This window comes from Coregonus clupeaformis, chromosome 35 (assembly GCF_020615455.1).
Source record: "Coregonus clupeaformis isolate EN_2021a chromosome 35, ASM2061545v1, whole genome shotgun sequence".
Lineage (NCBI taxonomy): Eukaryota > Metazoa > Chordata > Actinopteri > Salmoniformes > Salmonidae > Coregonus > Coregonus clupeaformis.
This window is the reverse complement of record NC_059226.1, coordinates 1,078,701-1,103,987: the sequence shown is the minus strand read 5'-3', so window position 1 is coordinate 1,103,987 and position 25,287 is coordinate 1,078,701. Positions and strand designations below refer to the sequence as shown.

The window sequence follows — 25,287 nt, the reverse complement described above, 5'->3', positions numbered from 1 at the left end:
TAGACCACTGCGCCACTCAGGAGCTAATTGTAATTATTTTGCACTATAGCCTATTTATTGCCTTACCTCCACAACTTGCTACATTTGCACACACTGTATATATATTTTCTGTTGTATTTTTGACTTTATATTTTGTTTTACCCCATATGTAACTCTGTGTTGTTGTTTTTATCGCACTGCTTTGCTTTATCTTGGCCAGGTCGCAGTTGTAAATGAGAACTTGTTCTCAACTGGCTTACCTGGTTAAATAAAGGTGAAATAAAATAAAAAGTAAGCCCCTCTCAAAACAACGGTTGTCACATTGGATTGTAGATACTAACCTGCAAGCATATAGCCTAGCTGGCCACCCAGCCCCATCCTCTGTGGTAGCACACTCCACCAGGGGAGTTGCCAACTCCTGGGCACTGCTTAACGGAGTCCCCCTCTCTGACATTATGTGCGGCTGCCAGCTGGGCATCCCCCCAGTACCTTTGCAAGGTTTTACCGGGTGATTGTGGCTGACCCTCACGGTGTGAGCTCAGCTGTGCTTGATGCTGCCCTTCCCTCCCAACAGTGTCCTGTGGATGGACCGGGTACTGTCTCGAACACCTATAGTGAGGTGTTGCTCTAGGCTGTGCCCTACAGGAACCAACTTACTCCGGTATTGTCATCCTATTGAATGACTAGCATAGTCCCTCAAGGAAAATAGAACGAAGGTTACTCACGTAACCACGGTTCCATGAGCTAGGGACTATGCTAGTCCTGATATCGGTTCCCTTGTAGCCTCGGGAAGAGTCTTGAGAAAGTGATGCTATGCGCCCAGGTATTAATAGGGGGTGGGGGCACACACATCACATCCGTGGCACGGAATTACTCTGATATTAATATCTCGACTCATCCTGTTGCCAGGAGGAAGGATATCCCATTGAGTGACTTGTATAGTCCCTAGCTCATAGAACCATGGCTATGTGAGTAACCTTCGTTATTCAGCACTGACAACATTTTGTTCAACACCTTTATAAGCCATAAATTGCACGTTCTCCATACTTCCACACGCTACCACCAACACTGCAGCTGCAATTAATTAGTATAGCAGTGTTCTGATAAGCTTGCGTTGTTGTTATTAGCGGCTTGTGTCCTTTTTAATATCTAGGAATATTTCACTTTCTCTGGTCATCACAGTAACAACATTAATTGGTGAATGAGGCAGAAATAATGTGACTTGAGTTTCGCGATCAGCTGGAAGACTGTCCCCTTTTCTCAGTGGAGGGATGGTGAATCGGGTGAGAGGCAGCCTCACAGTTTCTCCCTCCTTCTCCTCAGACTGACCATCAGATGCAGGCCATCAGTCCAAAAAAAGCTAATTCTTATGCTCACTTAGATGTGCCTCACATGTAATACAACAACTTATCCATTACCAGTGTGATCATATACCTACTTAAATATATATATATATAATTTCAAAATGGTCTGATAAGAACAACATTGGCAGGGCAATTCAAGCATAGCCAATATGCAGTGATAATGTATTAGGCATATAGCCTACTGCACAAACCTCAATGCTACAGAACTGTTTTTAATTGGTTAACGTTGCATTGGCTTACGTTTAAGTAATGTTTTAAAAATCTGAGCTGTAGATCTCGGCTTGCGTTTTGACTCAAAGTGATCTTGACTCAGAAAAGATTGGTGACCACTGCTTTAATTGATAAAAAGTGTCGATATATATATTATATCTCCAAACAATTGTACAACACCAGATGAAGCCAACACGACGCCACACCAAAGATGGCCGAAAAGAAAGGCCAAGAAATGTGCCCTGTGAAGTGCCTGTAGGTTATGTCGAGATAAACAAATTGAGGTCCTCTTTCTTTAGCGAGCTAGCTAGCGGAATGCTATCGTTCAGGTATTCATATATACGGTAACGGATAAGGAAATATCTCAATCTATTGATTTATGTCAGGGGAACTAACTTGGTCGAATTATTAGCACGAAAGCATCGTCAGCTTTAGCTAGTTTTGATAGTAAAGAAAATAGGCGACCGAGCCACGGACCAAGCTCATTGTTTTTAGCCACCCCCTAGCTAATTTTAACTAGCTAACGTTAGCGTTAACAAACACCAACAAGCGAACGCCATCTAGCCAGTATCAATTTGATTTTAAGGTAAGCAACTAACCAATGACCTGTAAACGAACTTTAATACATTAGCTAGCTAGGCTTACAGGTGGGTGGATGTAAGTTGGTTGGCTAGTTTGATGATTTGTTTGCTAATTAGACTGCTAGCTGCGTAGCTAGCCAGCTACTGGCAATACCAATAACCAGAGCCATATGTAAGGGTTAATCAACGAGGGGCTATGCGTTCTATGGAAAAGAATGAACTAGCGCGTCGTGTAACACACCTTCCACGGAGGTGCATTATTTTCCAGAGAACGCATAGAGCCCCTAGTTGATTGTCCCTTTTATACCATGGCTATAAATTAACACATTAGCTGCTAGAAATGTGTTCATTTGCAGGTAGAAATGTGTTCAACACCACTGAAGTAGTTAGCAAGTTTACTACATAGCTACAGTAGTTGCCTTGGTAACTTTACAAACAGATTTGCTAGTTTAGCTAACCTAACCATCAGTCCTAGCTTGCTAATATGAAAATCGAATTCAACAATGCCAATAATGTTTTAAATTCGACTTTTGCGTTCAAAAGCAGCTCAAACATAGAACGTGTAAGATTGAAATAGCCATTTAATTCTTCCATGCATTTTAGGGAAATAATGCACACCCCTCAAGCCAATCAGAAACGAGGATTCAACAATGCCATGGTATACATTTAGTTATAAAGTGGGTGGTTCGAGCCCTGAATGTTGATTGGCTGAAAGACGTGATATATCAGACTGTATACCATAGGTATGACAAATTACTATTTAGTGGTCTAATTATGTTGGTAACTAGTTTATAATAGCAATAAGGCACCTCGGGGGTTTGTGGTATATGGCCAATGCACCATCCACTTAATTGCTATCCAAAATGAATGAGGGAAAATCTTTATAGCTAGCTAGTGAAGAGGTTAATTAGCTTTCAAGTTAAGAGACCTGGCCGTGTGGTGCCAGGACAACAACCTCTTCCTCAACGTGATTAAGACAAAGGAGATGATTGTGGACTACAGGAAAAAGAAGAGGACCGAGCACGTCCCCATTCTCATCGATGGGGCTGTAGTGGAGCAGGTTGAGAGCTTCAAGTTCCTTGGTGTCCACATCACCAACAAACTAACATGGTCCAAGCACACCAAGACAGTTGTGAAGAGTGCACGACAAAACCTATTCCCCCTAAGGAGACTGAAAATATTTGGCATGGGTCTTCAGATCCTCAAAAGGTTCTACAGCTGCACAATCGAGAGTACCCTGACTGGTTGCATCACTGCCTGGTATGGCAACTGCTCGGCTTCCGACCACAAGGCACTACAGAGGGTAGTGCGTATGGAGCAGTACATCACTGGGGCCAAGCTGCCTTCCTGCCATCCAGGACCTCTATACCAGGCGGTGTCAGAGGAAGGCCCTAAAAATGGTCAAAGACTCCAGCCACCCTAGTGATAGACTGTACTCTCTGCTACCGCACGGCAAGTCTAGGTCCAAGAAGCTTCTAAACAGCTTCTACCCCCAAGCCATAAGACTCCTGAACATCTAATGAAATGGCTACCCAGACTATTTGCATTGCCCCCCACCCCTCTTTTACGCTGCTGCTACTCTCTGTTTATTTTCTATGCATAGTCACTATAATAACTCTACCCACATGTACATATTACCTCAATTACGTCGACTAACCGGTGCCCCTGCACATTGACTCAGTACCGGTACCCCCTGTATATAGCCTCGCTATTGTTATTTTACTGCTGCTCTTTAATTATTTGTTACTTTTATTTCTTATTTTTTAGTTTAATGTTTTTTTTTGTATTTGTTTTGGTATTCTTTCTTAAAATTGCATTGTTGGTTAAGGGCTTGTAAGTAAGCATTTCACTGTAAGGTCTACACCTGTTTTATTTGGCGCATGTGACAAATACAATTTGATTTGAACTTCATGTCATAAGAATTGTACACTTACAAAATTGTACACTTACATTTTAGTCATTTTCAGATGCTCTTATCCACAGCAATTGAGGTTAAGCGTCTTGCTCAAGGGCACATTGACAGATTTTTCGCCTAGTCGGCTCAGGGATTTGAACCAGCAACCTTTTGGCTACTATCCCAAGGCTCTTAACCACTAGACTACTGGCTGGGCTGGGCCCTTTCTAAATGTAATCTGTGATTTACTAGTTTCCTGTCCAAAATTGTAATCAGTAATGGAACTTTTGGATTACCCAGACTCAGTAATATAATCTGATTACTTTCAGTTTCTTTTGGATTACTTTCCCCTTAAGAGGCATTAGAAGAAGACAAACACATTTGGTAGGTCATCATACACATTTGGTGTGTCATCATAGTGGTCTCTGATTTGTGTTCAGACTCGTTCAGGTGGAACAAACTTAAACTGAATTGAATGTCATTGAGAAAACAAAGGAGTCATAATAAATAAAAAATCCGCAAATATCCTTTCTGAATTTAAAAGTAATCCATCTAGTTTTTTAAAAAGTGTCTGTAATCTGATTACAATATTTTAAGCTTGTAACGTAACTGATTACAGTGATGTGTTGTGTAATCATTTTACATGTAACTGATTACATGTTATCAGTTAGTCCCCAACCCTTAACCCAACTATAGTATATCATGGACATTTCTAATAACAATGTTAGTTAGCAAAACCACTAGAGAACAAGGATGCGTAGCTACCTAGCCATGTTAATTGAGTGTTTTTCTGTCTCCCCACAGGACTGTGTTAATGAGTAGAAATGTCTGGTATCGCTCTTAGCAGACTGTCACAGGAGCGCAAAGCATGGAGGAAAGACCACCCATTTGTGAGTAGCTACCATACAAACAATGAATATAAACTTGTTCTGATAATTTGGAGAAGGCAAGCTTGTTCCTCAAACCTCATTCCCTCCCTCTCTCTCAGGGTTTTGTTGCGGTGCCTACCAAAAATCCCGATGGCACTATGAACCTCATGAACTGGGAATGTGCCATTCCAGGGAAGAAGGGGGTATGTCAACTTTCACGATCTGTAGTTTTTATTCTAACAAGACCCAACAACCACTACCAGTCAGTCAGAATGAGTAAACGGATATCATAGTGTTTCTTATAGTACATCAAAAATTTGGCCAACACAAGTACAAATGCAAACTGATGTGTTCAGAGGTAAAGGTGGTTTTTATAGTGTGTTTGCACTCCCACGTGAGCTGTAACATTTAATGAATGTATTAACTATGTTCTTCAATTCTCTAGACACTGTGGGAGGGAGGCCAATACAAACTCCGAATGCTGTTCAAAGATGACTATCCTTCCTCGCCGCCAAAATGTGAGTAAACCTGCACATGGGCACCTCAATAGGAAAGTGTTGTCACTGTCTGATCTATTTCCATTTGTTGGCTGTTGGATAATATCGATGTGCAGTAGGGATGTGACAAATGGACAATTTTTCTTAACATTTAAAATTCCACATGGTCTACATGGCGCTTCCCGCAGGGGGAGAGAAAGGAAGTTGTATCATGCTGCTCTTGCTTTCAGGAGAGTGATGCTTGTTGTTGTTGACCACTTACAAGTCATCAAACCGGCATTAGGCTATAGTAATAGAACTAGAGCCTCCGTGTGGCAAGTTATTAGGAGAGATCTAGGCTAATCAGTGGAAGATGGAATTAAAATGACAGAACTAAAAGTTAAAAGAGAAGGACAGACTACAACACCAAGAGCCAACAGGTAGGTTGCTACTTAATAATGTCAATAGAGTTGGAAGGGGAGAAAGCACAGTTATAAAGTCTCAATTAGCCTAGCTAACGTTAGCTAGCTAGCAGGCTTAACTAGTTTCTCTCATTTTGATGCAGTCAAGATAGGTACTATGTAATCAGATGAGATGATAAATAACTAGCAATAAGTTAGTTTACCAGCGCGAGTCGACTTGGTTGCTATCTCTCTCCCCTCCCTGTTCCCCTCGTCACTCAGACTCACACCGCATGGCCCCTCCCCGCTGCTTACTTGAGCTGCTACTCTCATACAGTCATTAATTACAGCTCCGGTTAATTACAGCTCCAGTTAATAAAGTAGCTTAAAAATGGTTCCAGCATTGTTAATTTAGGTATTTCTTTAATTGTTATTATTTCCTTTATGAGGATGATCGGGACCTATTATTGGTCGTTTTGTGACGGTTAGGGATTTTTTTCTTAACTTTACCAATCCCAATTTTATTTAAACATTTGAACACCCCTAATGTGCAGTGTTTTGTTCCAAGTCATTTTTTATATCGATGATAAGGAAGTCAACACAAATCATCTATTCTATTTCCTCTCAGGCAAGTTTGAGCCGCCCATTTTCCACCCCAATGTCTACCCGTCTGGCACGGTGTGTCTTTCCATCTTGGAGGAGGAGAAGGACTGGAGGCCAGCTATCACCATCAAACAGGCACATATATACACATATACACACATATATAAACAATTGGAGAGGCATCAGTGATTTCACCGGTTTAGAGGAATGCACGACATTGGCTCAACAGGCATCAAATTACTGTATTTTCTATGTGGATCAAAGCATGGTACTCCCTGGTTGAGTGATTGTGTTCTGATCTGCATTGTTTTGCATTTCAATTCATTCTAAAAGCTGACTTCATCTGTTTTGTATTCACAGATCCTGTTGGGTATCCAAGAGCTTCTCAATGAACCCAACATCCAAGACCCAGCACAAGCAGAAGCCTACACAATTTACTGGTGAGTTTCGGTTGAGAGATACTTTTTTCTCTTTTTGAATGTTCTACTGTATAATTTATACTGGTAAAGGGGCTCTTAATGTGCTTTATAAGACACTTGCAAACATACACAATCTCACTTTGTTAAACTGAAAAGTATAGCCTTGTTAGGTGATACTGTGGTCCTCTGTAGCTCAGCTGGTAGAGCACGGCGCTTGTAACACCAAGGTAGTGGGTTCGATCCCCGGGACCACCCATACACAAAAAAATGTATGCACACATGTCTGTAAGTCGCTTTGGATAAAAGCGTCTGCTAAATGGCATATTATTATTATACTCTATTTCATAATGGACTAATCCCACTTTGTTGCCTCTTTTAGTCAGAACAGAATGGACTATGAGAAGAGGGTGAGGGCGCAGGCCAAGAAGTTTGCCCCCACATAAAGCTCAGCTGACCATCTGCCTGAGAAGCCTGATACAACACCTGGGTACTGAACAGCAAGCAGCACTTAGAGGACCAATCCAATGATCAATCTACAATTTGATGTTCTTCTTTACATGAGAAAAATGTAATTTAGCCTACATGAGAGCCGTTTTAAAACAAAACAAAAATCATATTTTTGTCCAAATGTCTTTTTTTTGCCTAGTTCACTTAAAACATGCCTAAATCACATGCCTAAAACACTTTCATATAATTTAATAAGAGACCATTTGCATTTGTGATCTGTAAATCCGGATGCTACTTTGCCTGATATTTAGTCTTATCAAATAGCCATAAGGTTTAATAACAAATAATTTCACATTGCAGTGTATGGTACATTATTTTGAAACTGAATCTGTACTTAAATAAATAATCAAAAAAACAAACAGAAAATCAACAAAACGGAAGTGAGCCTTATTTTTCCAAATGTCTGGTCACATTGAATTTAATTGTAGATTTGATTGGGATGCCCCTTTAATAAGATGGATGTCAGAGCTGAGAATGTGCTGCATAGAGAGCTGAAGAGGTTTACCTCCAAAGACTTGAGTGTATGTACATAATATAAATATTTAGGTCCATATGGATCTTATGTTATTTTCTATTGTTTTAGCAAGTTGATATTGTGTGTGGTATTAAAAGTAATGAACACATTTTAAATGTAAGAATAGTGAAATAAAGTTAATTGAATGGAAAATACAAAACTGTTTGTGTCCTTTTATTTTCTTTGAATAACAGTTGAATTTGTTTTTGGCTGTGTGTGGGAAATGTACAGGATATGAGTCTATTTAGTAGGGTAGGCTTTATTTGAACTGTTATAATGAGGGATTAAGGAATATGTTTTTTCCCGTGGTGGTGTATTTGATAACTGACAGACCTTTAGCGCTGAATATGGAGTTCAAATTTGAGGTAATGCGCTCTACACTGTATCGGAGTCCGCTTCACGCGACTACCTTTTAGGATAATAATGACATCATTATCCAGATAATTCCTCACGCTGATTGCACAATGCGTGGGGTTCAGAAACATTTAATTTATTGAGGTAAGGTAGCCGCAGGATCGCAAAAATACAGTGACTGAGGCTCTGAACCGAAGCACAGATGTAAGTATATTTTGGCTGTAACTTTTCCCACAAAATAATATAAAATGTATTTTCTCACTTACGGACATTCTATGTAATACACCTTACACGTGACAATTAAACGTGTCAACAATGGTTATCGTAGCCCACCTGTCCCAGCTACAATGTATTAATGTCAGGAAAATAAGGTTGTCACATTTTTCCGCTTTGGTTCAGCTTGAGCTTTGGTTTAGGCTATGTCCTAATGAGGGTAAGATTATATTAAAACATTTATATTTCATTTGAACGCTAATGCGGACACGTGTGTAACATAATAAATAGGCCTAGTCCTTCAGCGTCCCAGTAGTCTGTAAATTAGCGATTTTGAAAGTAGACATACCTGTCAGCTGTGCAAATGTAATCTTATCCGCGGGAGGGCAGCACAAGATAATTCTCTGTTGCGTTCACATTAACCTTTTGAGTGCCAAATAGTCCTATTGAAAGCCAATACTCTGTCAAACAGTTACTATAAATCGAGTAACGTTTATTTTTAATCTCTATTTATGGATTAGCATATGTTGATTTGTTATGGCTCATGGTTGCCCAAATGTTTGTGCATCATTAGATTTATTATAAAGGAGTTTATAATGCTGCATCTTTTGATGGAACACTGAACAGTGAATGTTGACATGGGAAACATGCAGGACTGTACCAAGAACAAGAACACTTGTGGTCAGGCAGTGCATTCTTTAGTTCTGTTCTCTGCTTACATTACCTAGAATCCTCTTCGCAGTTCTTGTTTGTTAGTCAAGGCAATGACCTCCACGGGCCAGCCGAAGACAGCAGTTAGAGACAGGCCGCAGGTCAGTAGCGTAAGAGGGGTGGAATAATTCAGTTTATATCCCAAAACTTGGTATTCCACCACAACGTATGCACACTACAGAGCTCTCAATTATGTTTTTGCAACTCTGTGTGTCTGCGTGTGTGTGTGTTGAAGGTGAGCGTTTTAGCATGCCCTCTCTTGCTGCCTCACGATATTGACACAGGGTCAGCCTTCGTCCATCCCCACTGCACCTACCACAGCCTGGGACACTGTCTGTGCACAAACATCTTTCCAGGTCAGTGTTGCACCAGGTCATTGTTGGGCATCCCTGATTCAGTATGATAACAAAGTGGATTGTCAGCACAGTCAAGGGTTGCTTTTCCTCTGTTTAATGCTCATGTTCTTTTCTTTTCTTCTCCTGTCCATGCTTCTATTCTATTCTATTCTTTCCAGGAGCTCCTCTGGTGTGGAAGTCCCTGGTAAAAGAGTCCTACAACGGTCCCCCCTTGCCCGCTCGTCCTACAGACCCCCAGCGTTGGTACGGCCGCAGGACTGAAGACATGGGTGAGTGACCTGCTGCTAATGCCACTTTTTGCTATATCAGCAACTATTACTACCACTACTATTACCACTCCTAGTAGTACTATGAATACAAATAGTGCTACATTATTCATAATATGCTTTGAGTGCAATAAATGATAAACGCCTCATTAATAAGGTTTCAGGTATGGAGGATAATAATAGCTAGATAATAAGCTAATAATAAACACCACTTATTTGATTACTACTACCAATGATATGACTACTAGCACTATCCTTGCTACATCCACTTAAACCCAAACTCCCTTTCCATTCTCCCTCCTTTGATTTTTTCTTTCATAGTGAGATGGACAGAAAGAAACATTGTGAACCACAAGTTGAATAAGGCACCAAAGGAAATGGAGAACAAGGGGTCTAAATGAGGCCATTTCACACCCTCACCGCAGCGCCCATGCACCCTCCACATCATTCACACCCCCTTTTTCCACATATATCTACACGCAAGCCCTTACAACACCTTTCTGGTATGCTCGCTCACGTTTGCTCATGCACGCACGCACACGCACATGCACACACACACACCCATTGCCACAAACTCTCAAATGTACAAAAACAACCCAAGCACTAGCTCCTGACTTCTAAACACATTCCAACACATTTGAATGTAGATACAAGTTCATGATCTCTCTTTTAATGCAATAAAATCAGAACAGCATCCCTCACCTTAGAGGGGATGAATTCATAGCTGTCATCAAAAAATCTACTCATATTACTGAAAGTGATTGTCGGTTAAACCAGCAACCTAAAATGGCATCTATCGATATTCAGATGAGACGGTAAAATGTAAATACAGTTTTACCAACAAATGAAGATTACATAAACCACAATTAGGTGGTTACCACATCAACCAAGGGTTCTTTTGAGGTTGGAAAGTTGTAGTAGCAGCTTTGAAGTATTCTTCAAGTACATTTTGAAGTAATATTGAAGTAGATTTTTTGTTAATCTGTGCACAAATCTCAAATGTACATGCAAGTAGCTATAATCCACCTGACCATATTATCATTGACAAGATTAAGAAACTGATGAAATGAATGAAACTGGAAAGAATGAAAAAGCTCAAATGATGACAACAGTTGGAGGGGATTTTTGTCTCAGATGTCTTTTTACCATGAACAAGTAGCAGACTAATGCAAAGTGGCACCATCACTGCCGAAGTTTCAACGAAAACCACAGAAACTGTATTTTTGTCACAACCTCATCTCTCTCTTTGTTGTCGTGTTCGGTCTAGAGACTATAGTAATATCCATACTGGGGCTTTAGAGGATCAAAGAGGTGTTTTTTGAAGTTATACTGATTCGCCTTACTCACTCAACGACAAGAAATAAACTTGTCATACTGAGCCCAGTGGGGGGTCCGTCATGTTACTTTTACATATTTCTTGATGACTGTGGTGTCAAATTCAGGAAATTACCTATCTATATACAGTATCTACAGTACCAGTCAAAAGTTTGGACACACCTAATCATTCAAGGGTTTTTCTTTATTTTTAATATTTTCTACATTGTAGAATAATAGTGAAGACATCAAAACAATGAAATAACACATATGGAATCATGTTGTAACCAAAAAAATGTAAACAAATCAAAATGTATTTTATATTTGAGATTCTTCAAAGTAGCCATCCTTTGCCTTGATGACAGCTTTGCACACATTCAATCTCTGGCAAGGTTGCTGGTTCAAAGCCACCCTCCACTCTTTTCTACAATATAATGTTTTAAAAGTACACTACATTACCAAATGTATGTGGACACCTGCTTGTCGAACATCTCATTCCAAAATCATGGACATTAATATGGAGTTGGTCCCCCCTTTGCTGCTATAACAGCCTCCACTCTTCTGGGAAGGCTTTCCACTAGATGTTGGAACATTGCTGCAGGGACTTGCTTCCATTCAGCCACAAGAGCATTAGTGAGGTCGAGCACTGATGTTGGGCGATTAGGTCTGGCTCGCAGTCGGCGTTCCAATTCATCCCAAAGGTGTTCGATGGGGTTGAGGTCAGGGCTCTTGTGCAGGCCAGTAAAGTTCTTCCACACCGATCTCGACAAACCATTTCTGTATGGACCTCGCTTTGTGCACGGGGGCATTGTCATGCTGAAACAGGAAAGGACCTTCCCCAAACTGTTGCCACAAAGTTGGAAGCACATAGTTGTCTAGAATGTCATTGTATGCTATAGTGTTAAGATTTCCATTCACTGCAACTAAGGGGCCTAGCCCGAACTATGAAAAACAGCCCCAGATCATTATTCCTTCTCCACCAAACTTTACAGTTGCCACTATGCATTGGGGCAGGTTGCGTTCTCGTGGGATCCGCCAAACCCAGATTCGTCCGTCGTGTTGCCAGATGGTGAAGCGTGATTCATCACTCCAGAGAACGTGTTTCAACTGCTCCAGAGTCCAATAGCGGCTGGCTTTACACCACCCCAGCCGACGCTTGGCATTGCGCATGGTGATCTTAGGCAACAAACCCATTTTATGAAGCTCCCGACGAACAGTTAGTGTGCTGACATTGCTTCCAGAGGCAGTTTGGAACTCGGTAGTGAGTGTTGCAACCGAGGACAGACGATTTTTACACGCTTCAGCACTCGGCGGTCCCATTCTGTGAGCTTGTGTGGCCTACCACTTCGCAGCTGAGCGGCTGTTGCTTCTAGACGTTTCCACTTCTGAAAATAGCTGTGCAGCTACACTCCCCATCCAATCTGACAGAGCTTGAGAGGATCTGCAGAGACGAATGTGAGAAACTCCCCAAATACAGGTGTGCCAAGCTTGTAGCGTCATACCCAAGAAGACTCGAGGCTGTAATCGCTGCCAAAGGTGCTTCAACAAATTACTGAGTAAAGGGTCTGAATACTTCTGTAAATGTGATATTTCAGTTGTTTTTGTTTATTATAAATGTTTTTGCTTTGTCATTATGGGGTATTGTGTGTAGATTGATGAAGGAAAAAAACAATTGAATCAATTTTAGAATAAGGCTGTAACGTAACAAAATGTGGAAAAAGTAAAGGGGTCTGAATACTTTCCGAATGTACTGTATATCATATTTCTAAAAATACATGTTTGAACACCAAATGAGACTCATTATGGATTTTAGGACATTATTTCAATCTTATTATCGCCCCGTAGCACTCACTTCTGTCATCATGAAGTGCTTTGAGAGACTAGTCAAGGATCATATCATATCACCTCTACCTTACCTGTCACCCTAGACCCACTTCAATTTGCTTACAGCCCCAATAGATCCAAAGACGATGCAATCGCCATCACACTGCACACTGTCGTATCCCATCTGGAGAAGAGGAATACCTATGTAAGAATGCTGTTCATTGACTATAGTTAATCATTAAACTCATCATTAAGCTCGAGGCCCAGGGTCTGAACCCCGCCCTGTGCAACTGGGTCCTGGACTTCCTGACGGGCCGCTCCCAGGTGGTGAAGGTAGGAAACAACATCTCCACTTCGCTGATCCTCAACACTGTACTCCCTGTTCACCCATGACTGCGTGGCCAAGCACGCCTCCAACTCAATCATCAAGTTTGCAGACGACACAACAGTAATAGGCTTGATTACCAACAATGACGAGACAGCCTACAGGGAGGAGGTGAGGGCTGTGGGAGTGTGGTGCCAGGAAAATAACCTCTCACTCAATGTCATCAAAACAAAGGAGATGATCGTGGACTTCAGGAAACAGCAGAGGGTGCACCCCCCTATCCACATCGACGGGACCGCAGTGGAGAAGGTGGAAAGCTTCAAGTTCCTTGGCGTACACATCACTGACAAACTGAAATGGTCCACCCACGCAGACAGTGTGGTGAAGAAGGCGCAACAGAGCCTCTTCAACCTCAGGAGGCTGAAGAAATTTGGCTTGGCACCTAAAACCCTCACAAACTTTTACAAATGCACAATTGAGAGCATCCTGGCGAGCTGTATCACCGCCTGGTACGGCAACTGCACCGCCCGCAACCGCAGGGCTCTCCAGAGGGTGGTGCGGTCAGCCGAATGCATTACCGGGGGCAAACTACCCGCACTCCAAGACACCTACAGCACCCGATATCACAGGAAGGCCAAAAAGAGCCACTGCCTGGTACGGCAACTACACCCGAGCCACTGCCTGTTCACCCCACTATCATCCAGAAGGCGAGGTCAGTACAGTTGAATCAAAGCTGGGACCGAGAGAATGAAAAACAGCTTCTATCTCAATGCCATCAGACTGTTAAATAGCCATCACTAGCACATTAGAGGCTGCTGCTGCCTATTGAAATCACTGGCCACTTTAAGAAATGGAACACTAGTCACTTTAATAATGTTTACATATCTTGCACTACTCATCTCATACAGTGGGGAAAAAAAGTATTTAGTCAGCCACCAATTGTGCAAGTTCTCCCACTTAAAAAGATGAGAGAGGCCTGTAATTTTCATCATATGTACACGTCAACTATGACAGACAAATTGAGATTTTTTTTCTCCAGAAAATCACATTGTAGGATTTTTAATGAATTTATTTGCAAATTATGGTGGAAAATAAGTATTTGGTCACCTACAAACAAGCAAGATTTCTGGCTCTCACAGACCTGTAACTTCTTCTTTAAGAGGCTCCTCTGTGGCACCTGTTTGAACTTGTTATCAGTATAAAAGACACTTGTCCACAACCTCAAACAGTCACACTCCAAACTCCACTATGGCCAAGACCAAAGAGCTGTCAAAGGACACCAGAAACAAAATTGTAGACCTGCACCAGGCTGGGAAGACTGAATCTGCAATAGGTAAGCAGCTTGGTTTGAAGAAATCAACTGTGGGAGCAATTATTAGGAAATGGAAGACATACAAGACCACTGATAATCTCCCTCGATCTGGGGCTCCACGCAAGATCTCACCCCGTGGGGTCAAAATGATCACAAGAACGGTGAGCAAAAATCCCAGAACCACACGGGGGGACCTAGTGAATGACCTGCAGAGAGCTGGGACCAAAGTAACAAAGCCTACCATCAGTAACACGCTACGCCGCCAGGGACTCAAATCCTGCAGTGCCAGACGTGTCCCGCTGCTTAAGCCAGTACATGTCCAGGCCCGTCTGAAGTTTGCTAGAGTGCATTTGGATGATCCAGAAGAGGATTGGGAGAATGTCATATGGTCAGATGAAACCAAAATATAACTTTTTGGTCAAAACTCAACTCGTCGTGTTTGGAGGACAAAGAATGCTGAGTTGCATCCAAAGAACACCATACCTACTGTAAAGCATGGGGGTGGAAACATCATGCTTTGGGGCTGTTTTTCTGCAAAGGGACCAGGACGACTGATCCGTGTAAAGGAAAGAATGAATGGGGCCATGTATCGTGAGATTTTGAGTGAAAACCTCCTTCCATCAGCAAGGGCATTGAAGATGAAACGTGGCTGGGTCTTTCAGCATGACAATGATCCCAAACACACCGCCAGGGCAACGAAGGAGTGGCTTCGTAAGAAGCATTTCAAGGTCCTGGAGTGGCCTGGCCAGTCTCCAGATCTCAACCCCATAGAAAATCTTTGGAGGGAGTTGAAAGTCCGTGTTGCCCAGCGACAGCCCCAAAACATCACTGCTCTAGAGGAGATCTGCATGGAGGAATGGGCCAAAATACCAGCAACAGTGTGTGAAAACCTTGTGAAGACTTACAGAAAACGTTTGACCTGTGTCATTGCCAACAAAGGGTATATAACAAAGTATTGAGAAACTTTTGTTATTGACCAAATACTTATTTTCCACCATAATTTGCAAATAAATTCATAAAAAATCCTACAATGTGATTTTCTGGATTTCCTTTCCACATTTTGTCTGTCATAGTTGACGTGTACCTATGATGAAAATTACAGGCCTCTCTCATCTTTTTAAGTGGGAGAACTTGCACAATTGGTGGCTGACTAAATACATTTACATTTACATTTTAGTCATTTAGCAGACGCTCTTATCCAGAGCGACGTACAGTTAATACTTTTTTCCCCCACTGTATATTGTGAAATTGTTAGATATTACTTGTTAGATATTACTGAACTGTCAGAGCTAGAAGCACAAGCATTTCGCTACACCCGCAATAACATCTGCTAAACACGTGTATGTGACAAATAAAATTTGATTTGATTGGATTAGAATGATACTTACAGTTATTACAAAAAACTTTCTACTAAGCAAACATATGGAATTGTTTTAAGATGGTCATATCAAGGATCATTTATCTATTTGATTTATAATTTTATGACCCCTTTAGGTATCTTTTTCATTTCTTTTTTATTATTTGATGAAACATTGAATTTGGCATTACTGCTATTAGCCCATAGAAACGCATTGATTATCAGATTCATACATGGACAAACACATAGTCGAAAAATAAAAAAATAATAAGTTTGTTTTGTGTCTGGCCTATATCTGAGAGATATAAGAAAGATCAGGAAATTATTACATATATTTTTTGTCCATATTTAACCTTTTTTTTTGCCACTAAACTACTTCCATACTTCCATTAAATGTTTTAACTGGTACCGGGCTACCTTCCGACGAGTCTTGTGCGGCTTGTGGGCGCCCTAAAGCAAAACGGAGAACACCATCGTGTTCGTGAGGTAATATTAGTTGCTTCATTTTATCGGGCGGACAAGTGTTTGAAAAAGGACATTGCACAATAACACCCAACTTTTCAAGCAAGATCCCAAAAAGGCCTATAGTTAGCAAACCGCAGAGGTGTTGCGATATGATTAGTACACCTCTCTACAAAACATTGTTCTCACCCCCTCCCATCGCACACCACAGCCCCCCCTCCGTGGTCTACAGATGGAGATTGTTTTTCTTATTGCCTCTGTACACAAACTACACATAACACTGAGGCCTCGCACCAACTTCCCGCCACAAAGCGGACTCTGACCTTTCAACAAGCATCGTGTGTGTCACCTACCCCACCCCCGCCACTCTTCTGCAAGCCTCGCTTTACCCGCGCTGCAGAGTGAAAAGTACTCAGCAAGAACTCATAGATCTGGGGGTGTCAAAATGCCATCATGGCCAAAGCACCAAACAACGCATTCACTCGCTTTCTGTGAACAAACAAGCAGTTGTTGCGACACAAGCCTGAATTTCGCTTTGTTTCTCACCGTTCACATAAAGAGAGTGTTGCACAATGCCCTCCTGTACCAAAAGATAAAGCATGAGTTAAGATGTGCAAATACACTTCACAGGACCTGCTCATCTCAATGTGCTATGCAGCTACTACAGCATGCATTTTGTAATGTTGTAACAAGTATATGTTTCGATCAGTTTCTATGATAAAAGGATGATTTTCCTTTTCAATACAAATTCATTCCCCTACGTAGATTGATACAAAGCATTTCATGTAACCGTGTGACATAAAAGAGCTATCTACCTACTGTTTATGTTGTTTTGTATGTCACATAATATTTAAGTATGTGAGAGAAATCCACCAATGGTGGAAATGGGTATCATGCAGGAGATCTGACACTGTCAGGTGCCTGCCATGACCTTCTGCATGACAACACAGACAACAAATACTCTGTCTATGGCTACAAAATAAGATGTCCGATGACCTTTGCATTGTCATACTAACTCAGTTCATCCTTCTATTGCCATTTCTACTTCTGCATTTTATTGACATTCACAAGGATCGTTTGACTCCATTATCCATTTACTACTCGATTTAAACATTTTTGTGACCTGACCTGCTTTCATGAGTTATCTATATTGGAAAACCATTATTTTAACATGTGTCAAAATTTTGTGTGTTCACCTTATGCCTTGATCACACAGACAGTGTCATTGCGCAAAATGGTACGCAGTATCATCTGGATATGTGTGCAACAAAAGTTCAACATTCACCTTCTGCTACCATTTCTGTCAAGCCGTCTACGCATACAGTTTGACGCATACGTTCGATAAATCCAACGTATGCACCACACAGAACGCACTGCAACTACCTCTCCAACGCAATGCTGCAAGGCAAACGCAGTGTTCCATTGGAAATGAATGTACTTCTGGTGTACCAAAATGCAATGACGCTGTTGGTGTGATCGAGGCGTTACTCTGCCAATCTGGTGCTTCAATTTGAGAAACCACCTGACATGTCAGTGTGAGCGTGCGTCTCTGTTCTAGCCTACTTTACTGGTGCTCGACTGAAACAGGATGCGGTGTATTCACTATTTATACCTTAACACATGAAGGTACCCAGGGGCCTAATGGGTTTTCTTGTATGCGTTGTAGAGCAGTGTTTCTCAATCCTGGTCCTAGGAAGGGCTGCAATTTTTTTTGTTTTGGACCAAGCACTAATGCACTTGATTGAACTAATCAACTCATCATCAAGCCTTTAATTTGAATCAGGTGTGTGAGTGCTAGGGCAAAAACAAAAATGTGCACCCCTTTGCGTCCCCAGGACCAGGGTTGATAAACACTTTTATAGAGAATGGTAATGATATATGTATTTTTTCTATCTTGAGTGTTCTGTGTGGCTTCCTGCAAGACACAGGCAAATGTCAGCCTTAGCGAAAGGTTGTGGTTACGTGTGTCACCATGAAATGTCATTGGGCACTTCAATCGAGAGGGAGAAAGAGAAAGAGGTAGAGAGAGCGATAGCGGTCGGGAGCAGGAGAGAATGATAGAGAGAGAGAGAGAGTCAGAGAGAGAGAGTCAGAGAGAGGGAGCGATAGAGGCACAGAGAGAGAGAGTCATAAAGGGAGAGACACACACAGAGAGAGACGGTCACAAAGGGAGAGACACACAGAGAGAGAGAGACAGACAGACAGACAGAGACCTACCTGAGACAAAGGGACAGCGAGGAGAGAGCATCTGCAAAAGTCAAATAGTCAAAACAGAGCAAAGAAAGTAGGAGAATAGAATGAGGACTGTGCTGACTCTTCAACCCTGACTAAGTGGGTAAGTCTGAAGAGGTAGAGTACCTATTTGTTTTGCATGTGCATGAGCACGTACTCTCTGTAAGATTCAACTTAGATTTCAATTTCATTTAAAAAAGCCAAATTGTCATTATCACTGTATCATTCTTGTTATCATCTAGGTGTCAGCCGCATCAGTGAATGTAGTCATTTAAAACAAATCCTTAGGGCGGCAGGTAGCCTAGCGGTTAGAGAGTTGAGCCTGTAATGAAAAGGTCGCTGCTTCGAATACCCGAGCCAACAAGGTGAAAAATCTGTTGATGTGCCCTTGAGCAAGGCACTTAACCCTAATTTGAAAGTCTTTAGACTAGTTTAGTTTATCTCGTTTTTTAGTAGTCTATTGGTGCAAACAAACTAGAACATACGCCTATTCAGGGGAGACAAGTGGTTAAGTTTCCTATCCGTGTTTGTTGTATTGCAGTCCCTGAGCGAGTAGTTTTGCTTTATGTTAACTGTGTGCGTTATAATGACATGCATCTGCACTTTCAGTGGAAGTAGTTTAATTAGTGTCATGGGCTACCCGCTGATTTGAGATGCCAGATGCATGGTGTCTGTGAGACCACTAACAATAGACAAGTCTCAAGTTAGGATGACACACTTTTATTACACATACACACTTTTATTTTTATAGTCACTTTTATTCACTTTTTATAATAATGTTTGTGTTAACTAAATATATTATCAGCTCGGTTACAGTAACCGAATATGCCCCAAAATATAGTATAGGCATATACAATTACTATAGGTACAAAAGGTTTTCTCATTGAGAGTTCAACATTAGGTCATGCAGTATGCAACAGTCTATGGATGGATGTGTATTCTGTACAGATATCGCTTCCGCTGCTGCCTTTAAGTGCCTGCCACAACTCTTAATTTACTGCAGTCAAAGGTGATGACAGTGGGTAATAATGGTATTGGGCCTGTGACAGAAAGATTTCAGGACGTCCCTTATCAGTGTAATGTGTCTACTGCTGTTCTATGTAACTGTTATTCAGGATTGTGACTGTCTAAATGTTTCTGGTGTTGCCCATGCTCTGTTATAAAAGCCTCTTCATCTTTCCTTTTCCTCTTCGTCGTTTTACATTTAAACAGTGGCGGTAATGGCCAAGACAATTTCTTCATCTTCTTTTCTTCATCTATGTCATCTTTTGTTTTCCAGTTAGACAGTGGTGGTAATGATGTGGTCCATGCTTCACCTGCTGTTCCTGCTCTCTGTGCCACCAGGCTTCACTCACAACCTCCAAGGTAACTAGTGACTTCATGTTACTCTCAGCCTACTCATTCAGATAAGATCTGTGAAAGCCAAACAGTACTTGTACCTTGTGGAGAAACACGATTTATTGATTGTATTTATTCCCCCCAAAAATGTAAGTCAGATTTGTGAAGTTGGTGAGTTTGTGGATTTTAAAATGATGTGTTACTAGACAGTAATAATCGTTTTGGTTTGCCTTCGCTGTCTTTCCCTCCAAGGACTGTTTTGTGTGAATGACTACATCAACAACATCACCTGTATGTGGAACAGCTCGGGAATAGATCCAGACGTGGTCTGCCAACTCCTCGGTACAAGAGAACACCGTAATGGCAAACTTCTGTAAGGAATATTTTTTGTTTGTCTTTATTATTACTGCAATACAGAAAATGACGGCATTGTGTTTTGAGGTATGAATGCATCCCTGTGTAATATGGAGAGTTTTACTTTTCATTTATTTTGTTTTGTATAGCCAGACTAGTTGCGATCTCAAACCCTTGGATAGGCCGGGGCAAGGTCATTCTTTCAGAGGCTGCAGTTTTGTCTTTGCGAGCCATGTAAGTTTTTACTGATATCATAATCAGAATTATATACAGTATGTTATTCTCCATATATATGTTATTGTACATATATGTTATTGTACATATCATTGTCATTGTTTTCTATAAATCTATCGATTCCTATTTTATTTTTCAAAAGTAAACTAAATATATAATGTGAAATATATTTTAATAAAACTTATTGTGAAAATTAGAATTAAAGTTATCTTTCCTAAGAATTCTTCTCCATGAATGTAGAACAGATGCAAGGGGTTCTTACTTTATTAAACAATCTGTTTTCGGACTGTGTTTCTCTACAGTATTTCAGTTCAGCCGAGCAGCTCCCCAGCATTAAGGTGGAGTGTAACAGGTCTGAGGTGGTAAACCTCCTAAAATACACACCTATCAAGCACAGTGAGTGTCCACTTTTTCAGTGTTCTCTTTTGTCTAGTGTACCTGCGAGAGTATACTGAATTTATGTACCACTATCAATGTAAACGTTGCTTTGGGAAGCATCTGCTAAATGACAATATTATTAAGTCTTCAGGTTTCAGACAAGGTTACCTATCACCTGACCTTAGTTCACCAAACCGCCTTCTCTATACTTCCACTTCATGTTATTAGATGACTGTGACATCTCCCTCTGTTTCCTTACAGTTAAGATGCATCCTCCTGGTATCCCGGTCATCATCAATGGGACTAATGCCACCTGGAGTGCTGGTAGTCCGCTGTCTAAGAAGATCTATGAATATGAGTTCCAGGTGAAGGTGAAAAGGGAAGACCAGCTATGGAAGGTGAGTGAGACAGACAGACCATTGTGTGGGTGGATGTAAAAGTGTGTGGTATTGGCTGAACACGCAGTATTCCTGCTGAATGAGTTATAGTGAATGTGATTAGTGGGTAGTCATGCATAATACTGGTGCCTGAGTATCTATCTGTGATTTTTGGCTGATTCTTCACTTCCATAGATATCAAAGCATGATGTGTGTACATTTGAGTTACACACACTCATCTCAAATCAGGATTTCAGCCTAAATAGTTTGAGACAGTCTTGTAGCTTTGAAGTGATTATGCTTATTTTTGTCCATCTGTCTGTCTCTGTAAGGAAGCCCAGAGTTTGACCAGACTAAAGCAAGAACTGTGGATGGAGCTGGGTGTGGAGGAGAGTGGGATTCATCACATCAGGGTGAGAGTCAAGCCGACCCTACCCGCCTCTACCCACTGGAGTGACTGGAGCCCAACTGCCTCCTGGACATCAGAGGGCGAGGTCTCACCAACCTTTGGTATGTTTGATGCCATGCCACAAACTTAAACCTTACATCTACTATATGTTCAGTCATGCAGAAGACTCTCTATCCTATCCAGAGAAACTGACAGTCGGTGCATAGTGAAGTTCATGCGGCCCATACAGGAATAAAACTCATTTGCTGGTCTACAAAATTGTGTTAACAACCCGTGTTAAATGCATTAAATGCATCCAGAAGTATTTCTGAGACCTATATTCCAACCGTACTCCCGTTCTCTGGTGTTTCAGTGAAGTTCCCGGACCTGACTTTGTGGCTGGTGTTGAGTAGTGTGTTTTTCACTCTCATCGTTGTCATGTTGCTTGTCTTCTACAAAACTCACACAAACAATAGGTGAGTAATGCGTGAAGGTGGATTATATGCGTGCATGTATGTATTGTTGGGTCAGATCAGGAGTGACACCTACGAACTTTGGCTCAGTGAGTTAATTTGGTCTTGTGTCATGTTGATGACATGGACTTGATTTTATCATTGGTTACATAATCCAATATGAAGCAAAATGTGCAGTCAGGACCTTAGGTCTGTTTGGGTATGTAGTGTCAAGTTAATTCTGGGACAGACCCAAGATGGCTTATTAAAATCCATGTTGTTTTGGTGCTCTACAGGAAACACCAGTATGTGCCTGACCCCGCCAAGTACTTCCAGCCATTTAACTCTGTCCACGGTGGAAACTTTCAGGTACCTGGAAAATACTCCAACTTCCTGCTAAACTTGAAACCTGTTGAACCAATACAAGTATGTGTATGTGGCTTTATTCACTAGCGTGGCAACAGAATGAAAAATAGTTTTCTTGATATGAAAACCTAGTGGACGGCCTAATATAGTATTCTGGAAGCTGGTTGAGTGGATATGTCTGCATTTATGTCCTTATTTAACTTTAGTTACTACTTACTTACATTTGATGCTTACAGTTGGGAACAGTCTCTTTAGTTGCCAGTAAAAGGAAAGTGCCCAGCCACAGTAAAAACCCAAGGGAAACATTAGTCATCAGCACAGGCCCCTTGGTGTGGTTTCTCTGTTGGTTTGAATTCCTTGCAGTAACAGTTAGATGCAGACATAGACACGCTGTCTCTACCACACGCACACATTAACACACCAATAAACTCACATATGCACTCATTTTAGACTTACGAATAAGCACACAGACACACACACACTGATCTTGCAGTGACTTTCTAAACTTGATACTTGCCGGTGTAGATGCAGTAAAATAGTTATCCTTTGTCATTTTGCGTAAGTCTCAGCATAACATTCCATTTCACCAAATTGAATGTGGTTCCAATTTCACCAATAACTGTAGCACAATACATTTCAGTGTTACAGTTATTGGTGAAATTGAATGTTACGCTGAGACTTAGGCAAAATGACAAAGGATAACTATTTTACTGCATCTACACTGGCAAGTATTACAGTTATTGGTGAAATTGAATGTGTTACAGTTACTGGTGCTGCGTATACTGACGTGTGTCTCTGGTCCTCCCCATGCAGAAATGGCTGAGCCCCTTGTTTTCTCCAGAGTCCTTCATCACCTCCCAGCCCAGCGAGGACATCTCCCCCGTGGAGGTGTCTGGAACAGAAGTCTCGGACGTCACCGACTCCACCAGCTCCACCACCGCAGCCTTCCTCCTACACTCTGACCCCAATACCCCCTCTGATGGCTGGAACAGCAGCGGCCAGTCCTCCTGCTTCTCCAACATCGGCTACTTCTACCACAACTACCCCAGCAGCCTCCGCATCGAGTCTTGCCCCGTCTACTTCATCTACCCGGGGGACCACAGCTCCCTCTCCCCCACCACCACCTCCTCCTCCTATGAGCGCCTGGAGCGTCTCTATCAGCTGCAGAGGGAGCCCCAGAGCCCAGACTCTGGGTTCGGCATGGGTGTAGAGTGGGAGGACCAGGTGCTGGAGGAAGGAAAGGGTAAGAAGGAAAGGGATGTGGTTCCAGTTGACCATCATTCACCCCCTCCTCTTGTCCTACCAGTCTCCCTGCCTGCTCGTATCCCTCCAGGCCCTCACCATCCCCTGAGTCTCCCCCAACTCCCACTTCATAATCCTGAGTCAAACTCTGCCATGGCGCCTAGTGGCAGTTACAATGCCTGGCCAGTAGAGGCTGTTCTAGGCAGATCCTCCTCAATGACAGTGGAACCCACTTGTAGTGGCTATTTGACCATTAAAGAGCTGCAGAATACCTACAGCAACAAGTCCATTTGAACAATCAATTTTTCACTCAATTTACATTTTAGTTAAGCTGTTGAACTTATTCTTTGTGCAAACTATGACACAAGGCTCAGATAATGCAGGTACAAAGTGCCAACTAATGATTTTTACAAGGAAAGTATGGTAGTTCTAAATATGTAGCTTATTCGTATTTTATATACATTTTATATATTACTTGTATTACTATTGAGGCAGCAGGTTTGCCAATGCATTGTTACTTTATCTCAGATAGTTAGTGCTGCTAGTTGTATTTGTCTTTAAATGCATTCACTGACAGCTTGTTTGTAGAAAGACCTGAATAAAACCTCTGACAGAAGAGAAGTGGGTCAGCCTTAAACTTCCTGTGTTTGTGGGCTTAGGTAGTGGCGAGGAGTGGGCAAGTGGTCCTGCTGTGTGTGTATTTTGTTTTATTTTTTATTTCACCTTTATTTAACCAGGTAAGCCAGTTGAGGACAAGTTCTCATTTACAACTGCGACCTGGCCAAGATAAAGCAAAGCAGTGCGGAAAAAACAACAACAACACAGAGTTACATATGGAATAAACAAAACGTACAGTCAATAACACAATAGAAAATCTATATACAGTGTGTGCAAATGTAGTAAGTTATGGAGGTAAGGCAATAAATAGGCCATAGTGCAAAATAATTACAATTATAATTTAGTATTAACACTGGAGTGATAGATGTGCAGAAGATGATGTGCAAATAGAGATACTGCGGTGAAAATTAGCAAAATAAATAACAATGTAAATAACAATATGGGGATGAGGTAGTTGGGTGGGCTAATTACAGGTGGGCTGTGTACAGGTGCAGTGATCGGTAAGCTGCTCTGACAACTGATGCTTAAAGATAGTGAGGGAGATAAGTGTCTTCAGCTTCAGAGATTTTTGCAGTTCGTTCCAGTCATTTGCAGCAGAGAACTGGAAGGAATGGCGGCCAAAGGAGGTGTTGACTTTGGTGATGACCAGTGAGATATACCTGCTGGAAAGCATACTACAGGTGGGTGTTGCTATGGTGACCAATGAGCTAAGATAAGGCGGGTATTTGCCTAGAAGGGATTTATAGATGACCTGGAGCCAGTGGGTTTGGTGACGAATATGTAGTGAGGGCCAGCCAACGAGAGCGTACAGGTCACAATGGTGGGTAGTATATGGGGCTTTGGTGACAAAACGGATGGCACTGTGATAGACTACATCCAATTTGCTGAGTAGAGTGTTGGAGGCTATTTTGTAAATGACATCGCCAAAGTCAAGGATCAGTAGTATAGTCAGTTTTACGAGGGCATGTTTAGCAGCATGAGTGAAGGAGGCTTTGTT

At 41.6% G+C, this 25,287-nt stretch overlaps 2 protein-coding genes across 3 annotated transcripts; both read left to right on the top strand.

Moving 5' to 3' along the window:
- The first annotated feature begins 1,808 nt into the window (after window positions 1-1,808).
- On the top strand, window positions 1,809-7,972 carry LOC121550438 (SUMO-conjugating enzyme UBC9). The gene is made up of 7 exons (XM_041862695.2): window positions 1,809-2,139; window positions 4,833-4,918; window positions 5,017-5,100; window positions 5,343-5,415; window positions 6,403-6,512; window positions 6,738-6,817; window positions 7,176-7,972. The coding sequence occupies exons 2-7, from the start codon at window positions 4,853-4,855 to the stop codon at window positions 7,237-7,239; spliced, it is 477 nt and encodes a 158-aa protein (XP_041718629.1). The 5' UTR covers window positions 1,809-2,139; window positions 4,833-4,852; the 3' UTR covers window positions 7,240-7,972.
- A 558-nt stretch (window positions 7,973-8,530) lies between these two features.
- Window positions 8,531-24,309, top strand: LOC121551619 (interleukin-2 receptor subunit beta-like). Of its 2 annotated transcripts, XM_041864322.2 has the most exons (13): window positions 8,531-8,604; window positions 9,113-9,196; window positions 9,331-9,451; window positions 9,610-9,720; window positions 19,823-19,908; window positions 20,134-20,254; window positions 20,385-20,469; window positions 20,772-20,865; window positions 21,109-21,245; window positions 21,557-21,734; window positions 21,986-22,088; window positions 22,361-22,433; window positions 23,244-24,309. In XM_041864322.2, exons 5-13 carry the CDS (start codon window positions 19,839-19,841, stop codon window positions 23,964-23,966), a joined length of 1,584 nt encoding a protein of 527 aa, XP_041720256.2. In that variant the 5' UTR covers window positions 8,531-8,604; window positions 9,113-9,196; window positions 9,331-9,451; window positions 9,610-9,720; window positions 19,823-19,838; the 3' UTR covers window positions 23,967-24,309. The 2 variants fall into 2 exon arrangements, with proteins under 2 accessions (XP_041720256.2, XP_041720255.2); XM_041864321.2 differs by lacking the exons at window positions 8,531-8,604; window positions 9,113-9,196; window positions 9,331-9,451; window positions 9,610-9,720 and adding an exon at window positions 18,459-18,646.
- Window positions 24,310-25,287: the final 978 nt, after the last annotated feature.

What these genes read in the sequence shown, in the direction of transcription:
- LOC121550438 (XM_041862695.2), top strand. Translation starts at nt 4,853, where the DNA reads ATGTCTGGTATCGCTCTTAGCAGACTGTCACAGGAGCGCAAAGCATGG. An exon ending in CAGCTATCACCATCAAACAG is followed by an intron (nt 6,513 to 6,737) that starts GCACATATATAC and finishes TTGTATTCACAG; the next exon opens with ATCCTGTTGGGTATCCAAGA. An exon ending in GAAGCCTACACAATTTACTG is followed by an intron (nt 6,818 to 7,175) that starts GTGAGTTTCGGT and finishes TGCCTCTTTTAG; the next exon opens with TCAGAACAGAATGGACTATG.
- LOC121551619 (XM_041864322.2), top strand. Translation starts at nt 19,839, where the DNA reads ATGATGTGGTCCATGCTTCACCTGCTGTTCCTGCTCTCTGTGCCACCA. An exon ending in CTTCACTCACAACCTCCAAG is followed by an intron (nt 19,909 to 20,133) that starts GTAACTAGTGAC and finishes TTTCCCTCCAAG; the next exon opens with GACTGTTTTGTGTGAATGAC. An exon ending in CGAGGTCTCACCAACCTTTG is followed by an intron (nt 21,735 to 21,985) that starts GTATGTTTGATG and finishes CTGGTGTTTCAG; the next exon opens with TGAAGTTCCCGGACCTGACT.